We start from the raw sequence: 18,120 nt of genomic DNA, 5'->3' as shown, positions 1-18,120 counted from the left end.
AAACGGACTACCCCACGACATATTTAGATGTATACCAGACGCGGAAACTTCAAGACCACCCTTCAAATTAAGGGGGTACTACACCCCTGGCCAATTTTGTGCCAATTTGTTAACGCACAGGTACGCTACGCATACGCAACGCTTAGCTGCATGCGCCGCGCATCTTATGGAAGCACCGCGGAAGCACTGATTTCATAAAAACCTAGCGGTCAAATGGCTCCATTTTAGCTGATAAAATGTGATTTTTTTCAAGTTCTTTCCCCCGATTTAAACATCAAGATATGAATAGATTTCGCCCAAACTTCTCAAAGGGCTGTGGATTTACCCGATGTTCACGTAATGTAAGGTAGAAAAACGAGAACTGCCGCATTCTCCTGTGAGCTTCGATCAAAGTGCAAAATATGACCACTTTAAACTTCAACGGCCTTTATTTCAATGTTCATTTTCTCGGTAAAATGACGATTTAGGTACACGATAACTCAATACAGCATCTATAGGTAAGCAATTATGCTCATCATAAAAAGCGTGATCGACTTAAAAAACGGTTTTCTCATTTTTTTATATTTTGGTCTATTTCCGATTTTAGGCATCATTTTGTGCAAATGGGCGTTTGTGAATTTTAAAAAGTTCATTTTGATGCCTTATATGGTCAATATCTCAAAAAATAAGGCCAATATCAAAAAACTAAAAAAACCGTTTTTGGAATGGTGTCTCAAGATTAAGAAAAAAACAAAACAAAAATGTTTGGAAATGGTGTTTTTTTGTTATGATGTACCGAACAAAAATTGCCAAAAACTCACTTTTTTGTGATTTTCTTCATAATTGTTGTTTTTACACCAAATCTGTATTTATATTAAGATTCATTGATGTCTTGCCTTTATAAAAATGTATACTTTTATATGTCTTGCGTTAATAATTACAAAGTTATGGCACTTTTACTACATGCATGTCTGAGAGTACACAGCTGCCTTAATTCTGCTGTAGTTGGTATGGTCGATGTCACTCATGAAACGCCTCTTCTTCAACTCCCTGCACCTGTCACATAATTGTAACATATCATCTGTCATCCATGCCTGTTTCTTCTTTCTTACTTTGCCCAACACCTCTTGTGCTGTGTCAATGAAGTTCTCATTCAACTGGTTGTTAAAACTCTCGATGTCCAAGTTGGCTGCTATAAGTGGAGCAAATCTGCCACCAATCTTAGCCTCAAACTCAGTAGCAATGTCAGGATCCTTGAGTTTTTCTAGATCAAACTTAACTCTAGGTGAGTAGGTGACTTCTCTTTCCTTAACTTCTTCAGTTTTACTCTTACTGATGTCATCACGAAGTCATGGTCACTTCCGATGTCAGCACCAGGAAAGGATCTTGTTTGGGCGAGGTTCACACTTGATTGGAAACGCTTACTGATCATGATGTAGTCAATCATGTTGTGGACTTTGCCATCTGGTGAGTGCCATGTAGCTTTTTTTGATTCTTTCTGTGGATGCAAGGTATTGGTCAGGACAAGATCGTAAAACTTTGCAAACTCAAGCAGGTTGTAACCCCTGTCGTTTGTCACTCCCAGTCCAAATTTGCCAGCAGTACCCTGCCATGTTGGATATGCATCTGGTCCTACTTTTGCATTCCAGTCACCAATTACGAGCAAGACATCTTTCTTAGGAATTGTTGTCATTATGCCATGAAGTTGCTGGTAAAACATGTCCATTTCTTGATCTGATGCCGTACTTGTAGGTGCATATGCCTGGATGATTGAGATGTTGAAAGGTTGCCCTGCTAACCTCAGTATGATAAAACGGCTTGATATTGGCCTGCATTTCATAAGTAACAGGCCTTATTTTCATTTTAGTTTTCTTCCACTTTTTCATGGAATTGGCCTAAGTTTGGTAGCAATTGGATTTGAACTTTCCATGTGAGACATGTTGGGAAAAAAGACTGCTTGTAGACTGCCTTATGGTGTCTTGGCTGGATGAGTTTCTGTTGGTGACCCCGCGTGTTTCTGGTGTTGAACTTGGCATAATTTGAAATGAGTACATCCACGATATGGTTGATCATCTTGTATAACATGGTGATCTGCTGTGATTTTCGTCTTGACTCCAGTGGTTGCCAGTCAAGATCCCTAAGAAGTTTAGTTACTGTCCCTGGTTCTCTGCTGTACTTTGATTTACAAAATCTTGCTGCCTGTCTTTGAATACTATTGAGGGAATAATTGTTCTTTTGAAGGTATGGGTTCCAGGCTGCAGAAGCATATTCTAATAAAGGTTGAACAAGTGAATGATACACGGTTTCTTTGATGGTTGAGTTACAGCTCCATAGGTTGCGTCGAACCTGTTGCGTCGAAGGGACTGACATTCTTCTCTGAAAAAGAGAGTAGGTCACGCATTGATCTTGATGCAATATCTCGTTGGAGTCAAGACTGGCAGATGACTTTTAATACTGATAAATGTTTCAAAATGAACTTCACAACCAAGAAAACCATCAAAATCTCTCCATACACATTGCTACAACAACTACTCCAGAGAAGCAAGTGTTACGCAAATGCTCAACCAACTTGTATGGCCAAGTTTAGATATCTGTCCCCTTATTACCACACAATCTCGTCAACCTAGACTGGCAGGACTTCTCACCCGACCAACACAAATGACCAGACACCACCCATCTTCATACATATAAACAAATCAGAATCAACTAAGCAACCTACTCAAATAGCTTTTTTCCATGGACAATTCCACACTGAAACGGACTACCCCACGACATATTTAGATGTATACCAGACGCGGAAACTTCAAGACCACCCTTCAAATTAAGGGGGTACTACACCCCTGGCCAATTTTGTGCCTATTTTTGCATTTTTCTCAAAGATTATAGCGCATTGGTGACAAGTAAGATATGTATAATAGGGGCAAGGACTACAACTATTGCACTGAAAATTCAGCAACTCAAGGCAAGTAGTTATTGATTTATTGATCAAATATTGGTATTCCCTCATTTTTGACTGTAACTCCACAACTGTTGTCTGTGTTGAAATAAAATTGAGAAAAATGCAAAAATAGGCACAAAAGTGGGCAGGGTGTAGAATCCCTTAAGGGGTACTACACCCATGTGGTAATTTAGACAATTTTGCATTTTTCTCTCAAAAATAATAACACACTGGTAACAAAAAGTCATGTATATTATTGGGGCAAGGAATCCAATTACTACACTGAAATTTCAATGACTCAAGACAAGCGGTTCAGAATATATGATAGGAAACGAGGTACATCCTAGCGGTACCTTATCTTAAATCATAAATAACAAATCGCTTGCCTTGGGTCACTGAAATTCCAGTGTAGTAATTAGATTCCTTGCCCCTATGATATACATAACTTTTGTTACCACCGTGTTATTAGTTTTTGAGAAAAATGCAAAAATAGACACAAATTTATCAAGGGGTGTAGTATCCCCTTAAGGACTACCTCAATTAAATTTTGCCAAATCCAGTCTTTGCTCATTGACATTGGTTTGTATACTATAAAACTTGACCAATCACAGAGATGATCCAAATCTTCTTGCGGTCTTTGACGATCAGCTTCATATTGACCGACCAAGGTCAAACACGTGGCGTTGATTCCAACCAATCCGATCCACCGATTGTGACCACGTCGGTTTCATGATTATTTAATAAGCAGCGCTTGATACTGACGTCATATCTGAGGTGACCAGGAGGCATGACCTACCATTTTGGTCAACTGAACTCGACTCGTGCGTTCTTTTGGTTGACATAAATCAAAAAAAAATTTCAATATTAAACGGGTAATAGTAGGATTTCAATTTTCAAGTTACTTGTAGTTTTGAGGAATGACAAAGTTGTTTTTGGAAACTTAGATGTTTGTTTCAACTGATGATGTAGGATCGCAAGGTGAGTGAATTCGTGAAGAGATTCATTTCTTTGTTTGAGTGATATACAGTACTGGCTGGAATCCACCGGGCACGGGCCGTGCAAAACCCACGCGCGGTATTCGCGGGTTGATGTTTTGCGCGGTAGTTGCACGGTCATCTCTGATGAACCTCTTCATGTGACTACATGTACATGTAGCATCTCTACTGACTGTACCGCGCAAAACCGCGCATGAGTTTTGCACGGCTTAATCCTATTCACTTCAATCGATAGGCTATAAATGATTCGCATTCATCACTTGAAGTAGTTCAACAAGATGTACCTTCATCTTTATTGATTGACACATCATGACATGAAGCACTGAGCAGAGCTCTTGATGTTAGCTTGGAACGTGAACATTAATATCTTCAAATTATCTATATGCCTGCTATACTATTTCCATGTTTAGAAGAACGGCAAAAGTTAAAACATCGACGATGCGCAATTAATTTACAAAATTAATAAAAAATAAAAAAAAGACAACCAGGCTGTTTTTAAACATGTACAAAAATGGAAATAAAAACAGCAAATTTTTAAGAAAAATCCCCGCTTTATGCTCAAACCTGTGTTTGTACGAGCGCTATTTTTAACTTTAAAACTTCTCCCGCGATAAATTGGCAAGAACCCAACCGGGAACCTGACATTTTGCCCGCACTTTCGAGCGCAAAGTCAGCCCGTGATACGCTGGTCTCCGAGTCATCGGTTTGTGCATCAAATTCCCCCACACATGAATAGCAAATTATTCACCCAAAACATAAATAATCGTCTTGCCATCACAAATTTTACAGACCGATACATAGAAGACGGCCGATATAATTCAACATTCGTTACATCAGTGTACGTAGGCCTACATACATTTGCAGTCAAAATTATTTTATGTTTTCAATATTATTTCGCCGACATGTTTGATACCCAGTTTTCCCCGGGCCAGGTTTTCAAGCTGTTCTTGTTTGTTCTTACCTTGAGACAAACACATATTTACGATCTCACAATACTTGTTGTGGGGATTTGGGCTCCTTGCACAAAGTCCACACAAACAGATGTCTCATGTGTTTCTTGTATACAAAAAAGCAGACAAACGAAGTATTTTTTTTTCAGTGACACTTTCAGGATATGTCAAGTGTGTGCTAATGATGAAACCTATTAAATTTGAATGGTAGTCGACATCTACAAAAAGAATAACGAAGTATTCAGAATTGTACTAATTTAGTTGGACGTTCACAAAGTCACCCAATATTATACCTTATTAATCTGCATTGGCAACTCTGTATTCCGTGCGATCCAACCAGAGGTTGGTCCATATAGTCGTGCACATAGTCGTGCATAGCCGGTTTTGCCTACCGTTACCATTGGTTACGAATTTATACTTCTATCTCAGACTGGCTGAGGGCCAATCAAGTGGAAGTTGTCCAATAGTCATGATAGTATATCCCCCCATTGACTCGGTCGCTTTTAGAGTCGTAACGATGTGGTATAGACTTGCCAGTCTCGTGTACGCCGTTTGTACACAGAGACTGGCTTATGCCACTGTGTGTGTCATTGGGATCTATACAAACGTAGCAACATTTTTTTTTGCAATTGAGTCAATTTATATAAAATTGGTACTCACAGATCTGATTTCTAAATCATAATTATCCTGTTTAATGTATCCAAGTACCTTACACTTGGAATTTGTGATACTTCAAAGATAATTTTTGAGCCATCGACCTTACGAGATGAAACATTCTTAGTCAGTGGGAGTGGTCTAGTTCGTAGACACATTTTTGATTGGATAATCGCAAGATTTCGGGTGCCGTTTATCAGGCCGTAGACGACCCCACGTCATCATGCGTCTTGATAATGCCTTACACGCTTGTAGAGGTGCGCGTATGCATTGCGCTGTAATGCGTAGACTAGTGCGGAATACGCGACGCGCTAGCAGTACGCGCAACAGAATACGTGAAGTTGTAAACAAGTTTCGTTCATTTTATAATGAGGGAGTTTTTATGACGGTAACTTAGTTTTTGCTTTAAAAATTGTTTACAGTTATTAAAATAATATTTAACTGACTAAGAATGAGAATAAACGATAGGAATTTTATTTTGCCTATCCTCTACCTATGATAGACGACAGGCAGGTCAATATTTTTATCGTAGTGGATACCGGCTGCGCCGGCATCCACTACTCAAAATATTGGACCTGCCTGTCGTCTATCACACGGTAGAGGATAGGCAAAATAAAAATTCCTATCGTTTATTCTCTAAATGCAAGTCACAAGATCTGGCGAGATGACCCACCTCTTTTACAGCCGGTTTCTGTCTTCAAGTCATGTTCGCGATACAGCCACGTTGCACTCTGGGGTCGAGACTAATCAGTTACGTCGTTAACAACGAGTAAACAAAATGGCTGGGAAAACGGAGAAAATTGTGTCCTTAAAAGTGTTTCAGCGTGACGATCAGAAACCTCAAAAACAATTTTTGTTGGGCCGCGCTTGATATGCTAATGATATACAGGTACATTGTAGGATATAAATTGGATGGTAAATAAGCCAAATATTGCAAGAAATCTACTCGCTAGAATCCTAGCGACCCCGCAAAAAAATGACCGTCCATGCGAATGTAATATTGAAATCGTAAAATCCCTACTAGTAATAGACCTAGGCCTACTTGTCACTAATCGTGGCGCGTGATCAAGTCGTGATAAAAGGTCAAAGTGGCTGATCAATGTGTGGGCAAATGTTCAAGTGGCTTTTGACCAATCGGCTTTCTAGCAGTAAAATATGGGGACCAATCAGGTTGTATCAATGTGATACCAATAAACTATGATGTATGACTCATCTTGTTAGGCCTACTAAAAATAAAATTCGGTTTCCGGTAACCCGCCCGCCCTCTTTTTTGGTGCCGCAAAAAAATAATTTATGCCACTTTTGGAAAAATAAAATTTTTCAAGAGTCGTCCGTGTCGAAATTCTGACATGAAATAATTTATGCCACTTGGAAAAAATAAAAAATTTCAAGAGTCGTCCGTGTCGAAATTCTGATATGAAGTTGTTGGAAATCACATTATTTTATTTTCCCCCGACTTTCTGCCATTCAATGATTAAAGAAATACAGTTGAATTGATAGATAATATTTATCGCGATATAGGCCTAGGCCTATGCACAACTATTTTATTTATGAAAACAGCGTGCAGCAGGACTCGTAATATTAAGTAGGCCTACAACTATTGAAAAACTATTGAACTACCCAGCAAACACAAAAACGTTTTAAAAACGTTTTTAATAAGTTATATTTTGGCTTTTGGTTTAGCTAAAAACGTTTTAATAACATTAAAATGTCGGGTTATATAAAGGTCATGATAATGTTTTAAAACGTTTTGTATGAAAACACAATACAACAATATTTTTCAATGTTTTCAAAAAATGTTATTGTAAACTATTTTTACAAACATTTTTGCCAAATATTGTGTCAATACTTAAATAACATTATGTTAAAATGTTTGAACCCAGCAAACACAGAAATGTTCTTAAAATGTTTTTTCAAAACCTTTTAATAACATTTAAATGTCGGGTTATATAAAGGTCATGAAAACGTTTTTAAAACGTTATTGAAAATATTTTGGGCAAACATTTTTTCGCAAATATTTTTTCAACCCCAAAATAACATTCTGTTTAGAATGTTTTGTATCAAGTTTTCAAGAATGTTTTTGGAATGTTATTAAAACGTTTTTATACCCTTTATATAACCCGACATTTAAACGTTTTCTGTAAAACATTTTTGTTTGCTGAGCAGTAGATTATCAAAAATGTTTTTTAAGGTTATGAAAATGTTTTATACTCTTAATATACCCTTTATATAACCCGACATTTAAACGTTTTCTGACAACCTTTTATAACCTTTTGCGAATGATGTCGAAAACGTTTTGTGTTTGCTGGGTATTTTGTCTGTGTCCGCAAAAATTTGATAAAAACGGTAATAGTAGGCCTAACACTATAAGACAAAGGCCTAACGCTCATTAAATCGGTGTTGTTGTCGAACTAATTCCCATAAAGCTCGTATTAAAAAGAGCAAGTAAAATAAAAGTTAAAATGCTAAAAATGATGTAGGCCGAAAAATTGTGTAATCTTGTCCTAGACACTCAACGATAAACCCCTATCAAGTATGAATAAAAGACTGTTCATTTCAATTTATAAACGTTGAGGAAGTTGTGCATTTTGTCAGCACCGATATAATGAAAATTAAAATAACTAACCTGGCAGATTTCAGGATTAACCAACATTTATTTTCTCATGCCGCTCGCCCAGGCCTGCATATTATCCCGTCAAGAAACTCAACCCTAGGCCTACCTTTTTCAACATGTAAATATAATTCCATAGCGATAAATAGTGAACGTTGCATTTAAGATGAGGATACTTGGATGATACAGATATTAAGCACATGTTAAATGGGGGGTATGGGGATGTCCCAGTTTGTTTTACAAGGGCAATTATTATTTGACCCAAACTTTTTGGTGGGTGGGTTCATCATGACCCGAGACAGAACAAGTTTGTATTGGTTAATGGGTCAAGGTCATCCAGGGGTCATCTGAGGTCAAATTAGTAAAAACTATCATATGGGCATGAAACTTGATAGGGTAGATTCAATATTTAGAGCCAAATTTGTGGAGGTTAATTTCGGGGTCACCAAAGGTCAAATTAGTAAAAACTGTCACATCACATTGGCATGATACTTGGTGGGTACAGTCAATATTTAGAGCCAAAATTTTGGAAGGTCATTTTGGGGTCACCAGAGGTCATCTGAGGTCAAATTAGTAAAACTGACATATGGGCATGACAATTGGTTAGTACAGTCAACATTTAGAGCCAAATTTTTTGAAGGTCATTTGGGGTCACCAGAGGTCATCTGAGGTCAAATTAGTTAAAACTGTCATATGGGCATGAAACTTGGTTAATACAGTCAACATTTAGAGCCAAATTTTTTGAAGGTCATTTCGGGGTCAACAGAGGTCATATTAGGTTAAACTGTCATATGGGCATGAAACTTGGTTAATACAGTCAACATTTAGAGCCACATTTTTTGAAGGTCATTTCAGGGGTCAACATAGGTCATCTGAGGTCAATTAGGTTAAACTGTCATATGGGCATGAAACTTGGTTAATACAGTCAACATTTAGAGCCAAATTTGTTGAAGGTAATTTTGAGGTCACCAGAGGTCAAATTAGTTAAAACTGTCATATGGACATGAAACTTGGTTAGTACAGTCAACATTTAGAGCCAATTCTTTTAAGGTCATTTCAGGTCACCAGAGGTCATTTGAGGTCAAATTAGTTAAAATTGTTATATGGGCATGAAACTTGGTTAATACAGTGAACATTTAGAGCCAAATTTTTAAGGTCATTTCAGGGTCACCATATGTCATCCGAGGTCAAATTAGTTAAAACTGTCATATGGACATGAAACTTGGTAAGTACAGTCTACATTTGAGCCAAATTTTTTTAAGATCATTTGGGGTCACCAGAGGTCATCTGAGGTCAAATTCGTTAAAACTGTCATATGGGCATGAAACTTGGTTAATACAGTCTACATTTAGAGCCAAATTTTTTGAAGGTCATTTGGGGTCACCAGAGATCATCTGAGGTCAAATTAGTTAAAACTGTCATATGGTCATGAAACATGGTTAGTACAGTCAACATTTAGAGCCAAATTTTTGAAGGTCATTTTGGGGTCACCAGAGGTCATATTAGTAAAAACTGTCATATGGGCATGAAACTTGGTGGATACAGTCACCATTTAGAGCCATATTTTGGTAAGGTCATTTAGGGGTCACCAGGGGTCATCTGAGGTCAAATTAGTAAAATGTTGTATTGGCAAGAAACCTCTGTCGAGATTTGATCCCCAAGTCAGGTAAACTTAAAAATTTGGTTTGATTTACACTTATTGATTTCACGTTCAAGTCATTAACTGTTTACAAGTTAATATTATATTTGACTATTTTTGGATCCCAAAAGTTTGGTTATGGACCCCTATTTTTTGGATTTAAGATAAGAGGGTCCATTTGGAGTTTGGACTCCTTACTTTTTTCTACCCCTAATTATGGTCATTTCAAAATATTATTTTATCTGTTTAGTGTTTTGTATTGCATAAATTTCCAAATTGTATGTAGCAGTTTTCTATAATTGCACAAACAGAAAAAGCTTTTATATATAGACAAGAACAGTGAATGACAGAGAGTAGGTAAATGATATTGGACAGTACGACACACTTGTGTAGTATGAGAAGAGCTTTTGCGATTGAGACCCCGAGTCATACTGTTTTTCTATTGGCTAGCCTTCAAGTGTTAAATTGGGTCGAAATTTCCCGGGGAAATTTCAGTATGTGTAAATAATTTTTTTTTCCTTCCTTTCCGTCCCAATTTTTTCAGAGCATGTTACCGGAAACATCATTTTATTTTTATTTAGCCTTATTTATATTATGGCGTAGTACGTTTTGTGCATTGCCGTCCACGGGATATTATAAAAGAAAAATCGATTTTGCCCAAACCTGTATAATAAACACATCAAGGAAATTGGTACTTGACTTGATGAATGACTCATCGTGTTGAGCGAATTGATGATGATGATAGCGATTACGTAACGCTATGACACAAGTTTTTGTACATTGAAACGCCTACAATGTTGTATCGGTAAATAATAATTAATTTAAATGATGTTGCGCACGCCTATGCTATATTCCATGTTTTTGTTTACACCACGCCAAAGAAAGCGTCACATGCGCCCGTCAGTGAGTGAGGATTGCCAAACCCGCGATTTGGTAGCCCAATTGGGCGACTTTTGAAGATTTTCCCGCGACTTTTGACAATTTCCTGTCCCATAGAAACCAATGGTTAAGAAAAAAATTGGGCGACTTTTCAACATTGGCTCCCGCGACTTCCGATCATTTCATGTCCCATAGAAACCAATGGTAAAGAGAAAAATTGGGCGACTTTTCGATTATTTGACCCGCAATTCGGGCTGAAATCTTTTGGCAACCCGGGCCGCCCGTCACTTCCCTTCAAAGTATCCACTGCAGACAGACGTGTAATTAATTCGGTCAAATCGGTCTCATTCATCAACAAACATTATACATTCAACTTCTATTCAACAACTATTTCACCAGGCCAAGTGTCCATGCTCCTATGTTTTCCCTTCAACCTTTACAAACCTCTATCGTCTACCTCATTTTAACTCTCTAACCTCTCACTTTCCCTTCTTACAAACATTTAACTAATTACCCCCACCCATCGACTCGCCAAATCCCCACAAGGTTCTGAACAGAAACAAAACATACATCACCCAACCTAAACCAATCAATCACAAACACCATCAATGATCACCCAAACACATGTACCATTCAGTACCAAAACAAACCACCAAAGCAGAGAACCGCGAAGCCCGAGAACCGCTCTAGTTCTACATGTATTTCCTTTTCGTTTCAGAACTAAAAGTGCACGTAGATTATACATCCAATGATCCATAGCCAAGTGCGCCGAAGCCCCCAGGACTGAGAAGCCGTACGCACCCTTGGGTCTTCAATGCCCCAGCCCGGCATGCGGCAGCTGCCTTTGAACAACCCCGATATGCGCCTTGGCAAGAGATGAATCGGAAGGCTTTTCCCGAAAAGATCATCCTGATTCCTGGCACAGAGGATCCTGGCACGACTTGTTAATCCTTTTAATATGAGTTGACAAACCAGAGAACCAGAGATCCTTGAAATTGCTGCTCCGACCAACATTTTATCATCTTTACTCGTGAATGTCGAGCACCATTTCTTGCCGCTCAGCCGATTATGACCAATTTCATGTTAGTTGAATTATTCAAATTGGCCAACAATTGCCGTACCGCGTATAGAGTTATCTCTGGAATGTGGTGTGAACATCAAATGATGTATTTTAAAAACAATAAGAACGTCCACTCCCAACATTTTTGATGTCACACCATGTCATAACATTCACCTATTTATAGGTTCGAGAAAAAATGCAATTGTGCAATTGGTGAAAAGCGAGTTCTGTGATTGATGATGCAATTTATTCCAGCTAATTGCTTTATATGATTCCAAAACCCATGATCCAAACTTCATTTCAAATGAAAATGCTGATATTAAAAGCTTAAAATACAAACTCCGAAAGAATATTTCCCCTACAGAATCCCCGGGCAGAATCCCCGGTTGAATCACGCAATAATATTTATTTTGACCTGGGTTTTGACATGCCCGTGCGTGCTCTACCGCACAGTGAGCACGTGGCCATGTGGGTCCCCTGATGCACGTAGGCACGACCCTCAGATAGTGTGGGAGAGTGCGCAAATAGTTGTAAACAACCTCTACTAACCGCTGGGTGACCCCTCGATCTAGTTATTGTGGGGGAGGGGCGTGGCGCTCAAACAATAGTTGCTAGTCGGCTTTCAGCCAAGGTCACCATGGTAACCCCATTTCTTTCCAGGATCTGTGGTGTGTGTGATTATTTTTAACACGGGCAAATTTAAATCAATTAACATTTTCTTTCACCTTTCTTTATATTAATTATTATTAATGTGTACGTGTAATTGTTTTTAAATACTACGATTTGCGTTTTGATTAATATTTCATTGAATTTATGCGTATTTTTCTTTAAATAATAAATACCACCTTTTTCTTTAGTAAATCAGACGTCACCAAGTTACTTTTCTTCGGAAAATGGGCCTAACATTATTATTAGGAAAAAACAAAAAACTTCTTTCGTAAAGAATCTGGCAAGAAATTTAATGATTTGTGACATTCATACATCTTACTATAATTCACCAGAATCTGTCTGTTTGTTTGTCTGTCCGTCTCTTTTCTCTGAGACTAGGGGTCGCACGTTCCTCAAACTTGGTGGGTGGGTGCAGCTTGGTATGAGGAAGAACGATTTTATATTGGTTAGTGGGTCAAGGTCACCCAAGGTCATCCAGGGGTCAAATTAGTAAAAACTGTTTTTCTCGGAGACTGGGGGTCGCATGTTCCTCAAACTTGACGGGTGGGTGCGTCTTGACCCGGGACAGAACAAGTCAGTATTGGTTAGTGGGTCAAGGTCACCAGAGGTCATCTAGGGGTCAAATTAGTAAAAACTGTCATATGGGCATGAAACTCGGTGGGTAGGTGCATCTTGACCCAAGACAGAACAAGTTTGTATTGATTAGTGCGTCAAGGTCACCCAGGGGTCATCTGAGGTCAAATTAGTAAAAACTGTTTTCCGCCTATTTTCTCGGAGACTATGGGTTGCACGTTCCTCAAACTTGGTGGATGGTTGCATCTGGACCTCAGACAACAAGTTTGTTTCAGTTAGTGGGCCAAGATCACCCGAGGTCATCCAGGGGTCATCTGAGGTCAAATTAGTAAAAAATGTCATATGGGCATGAAACGTGGTGGGTACAGTCAACATTTAGAGCCAACATTTTGGAAGGTCATTTCGGGTCATCCAAGGTCATCCGGGGTAATATGAGGTCAAATGGGCATGAAACTTGGAGGGCACAGTCAACATTTAGAGCCAAATTTTTGGAAGGTCGTTTGACAGAAAAATTGCGAAAAGTATGAAAGTGTTGGATTAAAATTCCCTTTAAAAACATAAGTTCAGAAATAACACAGAATTATAGCTTTTGCCGCATATATATTTCAATATTTTTTCATGAAATTTTATGCTAATTGTCAATAGGGTCATTTGGTGTGCTGTGAAGCCAATTGAACACACCCATCAGGCACGCATACAAAATGTATCATACTGGTGCTCCTTCAAAAGAACGGAAATTCCTAGCAAATGCCCACTATTTTTGCTGGATGATTGCGTAATTATGTAAGGGATTACAGCTCTATACTATCACTTTATTATATTTCGGGTTGGTTCATCAACTTTTATCAATATTTACTTCAGGACAAAATTACAAAGAAAAATAATCTAGCCTATTTGCTTGAACTTGAAAATGACAGAAAAATCGCGAAGCTGATGAAAGTGTTGGATTAAAATTCCCTTCTAAAAACTTGACTCAAGTTCAGACATAACACAGAATTGAATTTTTTTGACTTATGCTCAAAATATTTTAATTATACATGTACGTTGATCAATCATTTTTAACAAATAGATCAATAATAAAAATAATAATATTGGCAAATGCCGCATATATTTCAATATTTTTTTTGAAATTTTATGCCCAATAGGGTCATTTGGTGTATTGGTGTAACTTTTACTACCTCCCTCTCCCCTTACTTCTTTCTCTCACACTCCTGCCATTTGTCTCTTCCCCCTCCCTGCCAGTTCCAAGTTCTTATTACTTCATTCTACCCCCTCCTCCAGTTTATCTCCATCCATCTCTCCCTCCCCTCTCTTAAATTCCAAATATTACCCTTTTTTGTATTAGTTTTATTAAAATAAAATTCGACATTTCCTGGGTATCTTCTAAAAAAGACCCCCTCTCTCTCTCTTCCCAATACTCATTCTTTCTCGTCTCTTTCAAGTTCCTCTATTATTTCCTCCACCACCCCTCCGGTTCTTCCCCCCCTCTCTCTCTCTCTCTTTGAATTCCAAATATTTACTCTTTTTTAGTGCCATCTTAATTTTTCTAGTCAGACCGCATGCAGATCTTGAGCCAGACCTAACGTTGAGGCGATCGTTGGTTTGGGCTAATGAATAATTAATGAGGCAAATGGGTGTGGACTGTGCTTTGGCTATCAATATTCTGATGAGTGTGAAATCATTGCTGAAAATGAAGAACGCAATAAGACACAGATTTTATTTTGTTGGATATTTTGACGGTTTTATTAACATCATTGTGAATATTTTAAAACAAAGAAAAATGTTAAGGCAAAACTTTGAAAGTTCAATTCGATTATGAAAAATAATTACCAATACAATATTCTTATCCCTTCAGTTGGCCCGCGCGCAAGTGGTGAAGGTGCTTGCTTCCAGGGTCGCTAGAAAATCTAGGTCAGGTCAACCCCCAATCTATATTTAGACCGTGCGTGCGATGTGTGGGAAAGGGGAAAGTGCCGTATACCCGGGCCGTATACACGTGTTTTGATTTGATATTATAATTAGTGCCAGGATAATTTCATGAATTTAGAATACCAACGATAGATTAAATTCCTGGGATGATAACAACGATTTTGGTGGAATATTATCTTAATTCTTAAATAGGTAGAAATGTCTCGCGAGAAGTGAGGGAAAAGCAACTTTTTTTTTGACAATATTTGTTTATTTTATTTTGTTTAATTTTTATTAAATTATGAGCGGGGTGGGGGGGTTCAAATGACGTGCCAAAAATTGCTTGTCCCACCCCCTACTTAAAATTGCTTGAATGACACCCCCCCCCAGCTTGCCAAAAAATCTTTGCACCCCCCCCCTGTTCATTCTTATTGCACAGCCCCTTAAAATTATGAATAATTAATGATCATGTGATCCACAGGGCCGCAAAGAAATACCCGGGGGAAATACCAGGGCCTGAGAAATGCAATCAAATGAGATCGCGTATTGGGTTGTTTCGCTTGTTTCCTGGGTTTATAATCTCCCCCATTCATAAAAAAAATTTCATGTTGACATCGAGGCATTTGGCTTGTTCATTATTCGGATTTCGATGTCAACTACTGGTCTCGTGGGAAGAATATTAATTATATTATTGAAAGATTTGTGGATATGATAATTATAGTAAAACATTTAAAATAGGCTAAACTACCCGGGACAAACTATCAATTGTTTTCTTCAAAACTTTCTTGTAAGTTGTATTGTATCATGCAATCTCTAGTCTTCCGATCGATCTATGATGACAAGCACACACGTGTTGTGGTATACCATCCCATCTTTGTGGACGGACATGGTATGAATGGAATGTGGTACAGCGCATGGCATATAAATCAAGCCCTAGACGGTGGCCTATACACCCTGGATGTTCTACAAAATCCATTGATTTGCACCTGAATCCTCCCGGGGGGATTTCACCGGCATAGCATGATGGAGACTTCTGTGGGAATGTTTTGACTAAGAGTTTGACTTGTGCATGCGACAACAATTAAAATGATGACAACTGGTGAAATGCTTCGAATGATCTTGTATTCTTGTTGATATGGGGAATTTTCCAACAAAGAAGGAACTTTGATCTTCTCAACACCTCTTCTTGTGTCTTTCTTGATCACTCTCTCACACGCACATACCTGGAATAAATACATACCTGGAATAAATACCGTAAATTATGAAGTATCAGAATAGGAATGAACAGCTGACAGCTCTTCAGGAAAATATGAAATCGTGAATCATGCATGTTCATGATGTTTGAATTACCTCCCGGGATTTTATCGCCTCAAAGAACAAGATGGAAAGGCCTTTGATGGCAGGCCATTTATAAACGGCTATCGACATTACTTTCTGGAATAAATTGCAGCTTTTATATTTTTGATGATAGATTTAATATAGAACTAAAGGTAAGATGATTAAGTCGAATAAATGCCGTGTCCTCAGACCCACACACGGCACTCAGGACTTGCATAAATTGACTCGGCGAGAAACATGAATTTATGATGATGATGATGATGATTTTGTGGCGAAGATAGTCCGATACCGTACCGCTGGACGGCACTCAGCTCAGGCGATCGCGGAGCTCGGGATGATTTGGTGCCATGCTTGGTGAAGTTTATTTCTCTCCAACTCTGGTAGTGGCAGAATGTAATATGGGCCTCTACTTTTTACAATATTCTGTCGCAAACAAAGTGATCATCGTGAAAATTAAGCCCAATGATAAGCCTTCTGTAAATTTTCATTATGTTCTTCCATCGACGCATTTTATTTTTATCTCGATCGTTCTTCATATATTTTTCTTTTTTCGAAGTTGGCCCCTAGCTCTATTATTAATTGAATAATGATAAATATATACTCAATTTTACAAGTTACATCTTTATGAAAGACAAATTCGAAACAAAATGAATAAATGTGTAACTAGTAGGCCCTACAAAACATAACAATTAAACCGGTAAAACCAAAACCCGTTATGAAATTTCGCATGACCGGCCGGTGGTGTTAGAGTTAGACCCATGTTTCAGTACTTTGGCCCGGGACTTGCATGTTGTTTTATACTTGAACACGGTCAAGGAATCATATCAAGGTTTTGAACAGCTATTGATTGCATTGCGAACTGAAGTACCACTTCCGAATGTGTGTGTCACTTGTCAAGTGGTTGACAAAGAAGAGCAAATTAGATTTATAATAGGCTTATGCCGTGCAACAACCCGCTCATAAACCGCTGGGCAGTTGGCTGGTTAGCACAACTTTTAACGGTACCACGCAAAAACCGTGCAAACCGCGCAAATTGGTATGATCTGTAAGATCTGAAATTGAGCGGTCCATGCAAAATGCCGTGCAAAACCCACGCAATTTTTGCCCGGTGGATTCCAGCCAGTACTGTAGTAGGATACGGGACGTAGGCTAAAATAGTATTTTGACCTGCTCTGACGTCTCAATTCACACCGAATTATTCGTACCTGCTTACCACTACCAGACAGCAATACTGTGTATTGCTGTATGGAACCAGACATATTAAAGTGGCTCCGCGATAAACACACGCGAATATAGCGCGGTACAGAAGAAAGTATACACGCGGTGTCATGACAGTTACACTGCGTACACGCTTAGTACACTACATGGACGCAACGCGCATGTTCCAGTTTGGCCAAGAATTACTTTAATTTGATTTAATAGTTATGCACACACACTGACTCCCGGCCCGGGCACTGACTCGCACTCATGCACTGATTACATGATGTGGATTATAAGCTTACCCACTTTACCTTGAGTAAAAGTTGCCGATCCATCAGGTCTGGATAGAAAACTCTGCTCACACGCAACGGGACGAAGTTCAGGTGAAGTATCTGTATCGCGGTCTGTTTCCATATTTATAATGTAGCACAATAAACTTACAACGCGAGGAAAAATGCTACGCAGAATTTTTTTTTTAGCTTCCAAATTCGCCAGCCGGATAGCAGACAGCCCGTGGTTCAATCAATTAGAAACTAGAAAAGCTCGTGGTCCGTAACCCTTGACCTAAAACAGCTGATTGTAGCTGATTGTCAGATTGTGGTGTGTTTGTCTTGCTTCAAAACGGTGATCAAACACTAAAATTTAATGCCAATATATTTTCAGTGCATTTCACATTGTATACTTCATCGTATACGTACTGCATTGTTTGGAAACTAGTGTTTCATGT

At 38.5% G+C, this 18,120-nt stretch overlaps 1 protein-coding gene across 3 annotated transcripts in view; it reads right to left on the bottom strand.

Annotated features, from left to right (window-relative positions):
• The window catches only part of LOC140152485 (exosome complex component RRP46-like), a 35,993-nt gene extending 18,035 nt beyond the window's left edge, over positions 1 to 17,958 (bottom strand). The window contains exon 1 of one of the 3 annotated variants that reach the window (XM_072174815.1): positions 17,696 to 17,958. In XM_072174815.1, the coding sequence (XP_072030916.1) occupies positions 17,696 to 17,807 (112 nt within the window). In that variant the 5' untranslated portion in view covers positions 17,808 to 17,958. Of the gene's footprint in view, positions 1 to 6,189; positions 6,339 to 17,695 lie in introns of those variants that run through there. The other 2 variants (XM_072174816.1, XM_072174817.1) reach the window with 2 other exon arrangements.
• Positions 17,959 to 18,120: the final 162 nt, after the last annotated feature.

This window comes from Amphiura filiformis, chromosome 5 (genome assembly GCF_039555335.1).
Source record: "Amphiura filiformis chromosome 5, Afil_fr2py, whole genome shotgun sequence".
Taxonomy (NCBI): domain Eukaryota; kingdom Metazoa; phylum Echinodermata; class Ophiuroidea; order Amphilepidida; family Amphiuridae; genus Amphiura; species Amphiura filiformis.
The sequence above is the reverse complement of the archived record's forward strand: the minus strand, read 5'-3'. Positions and strand labels throughout refer to the sequence as shown.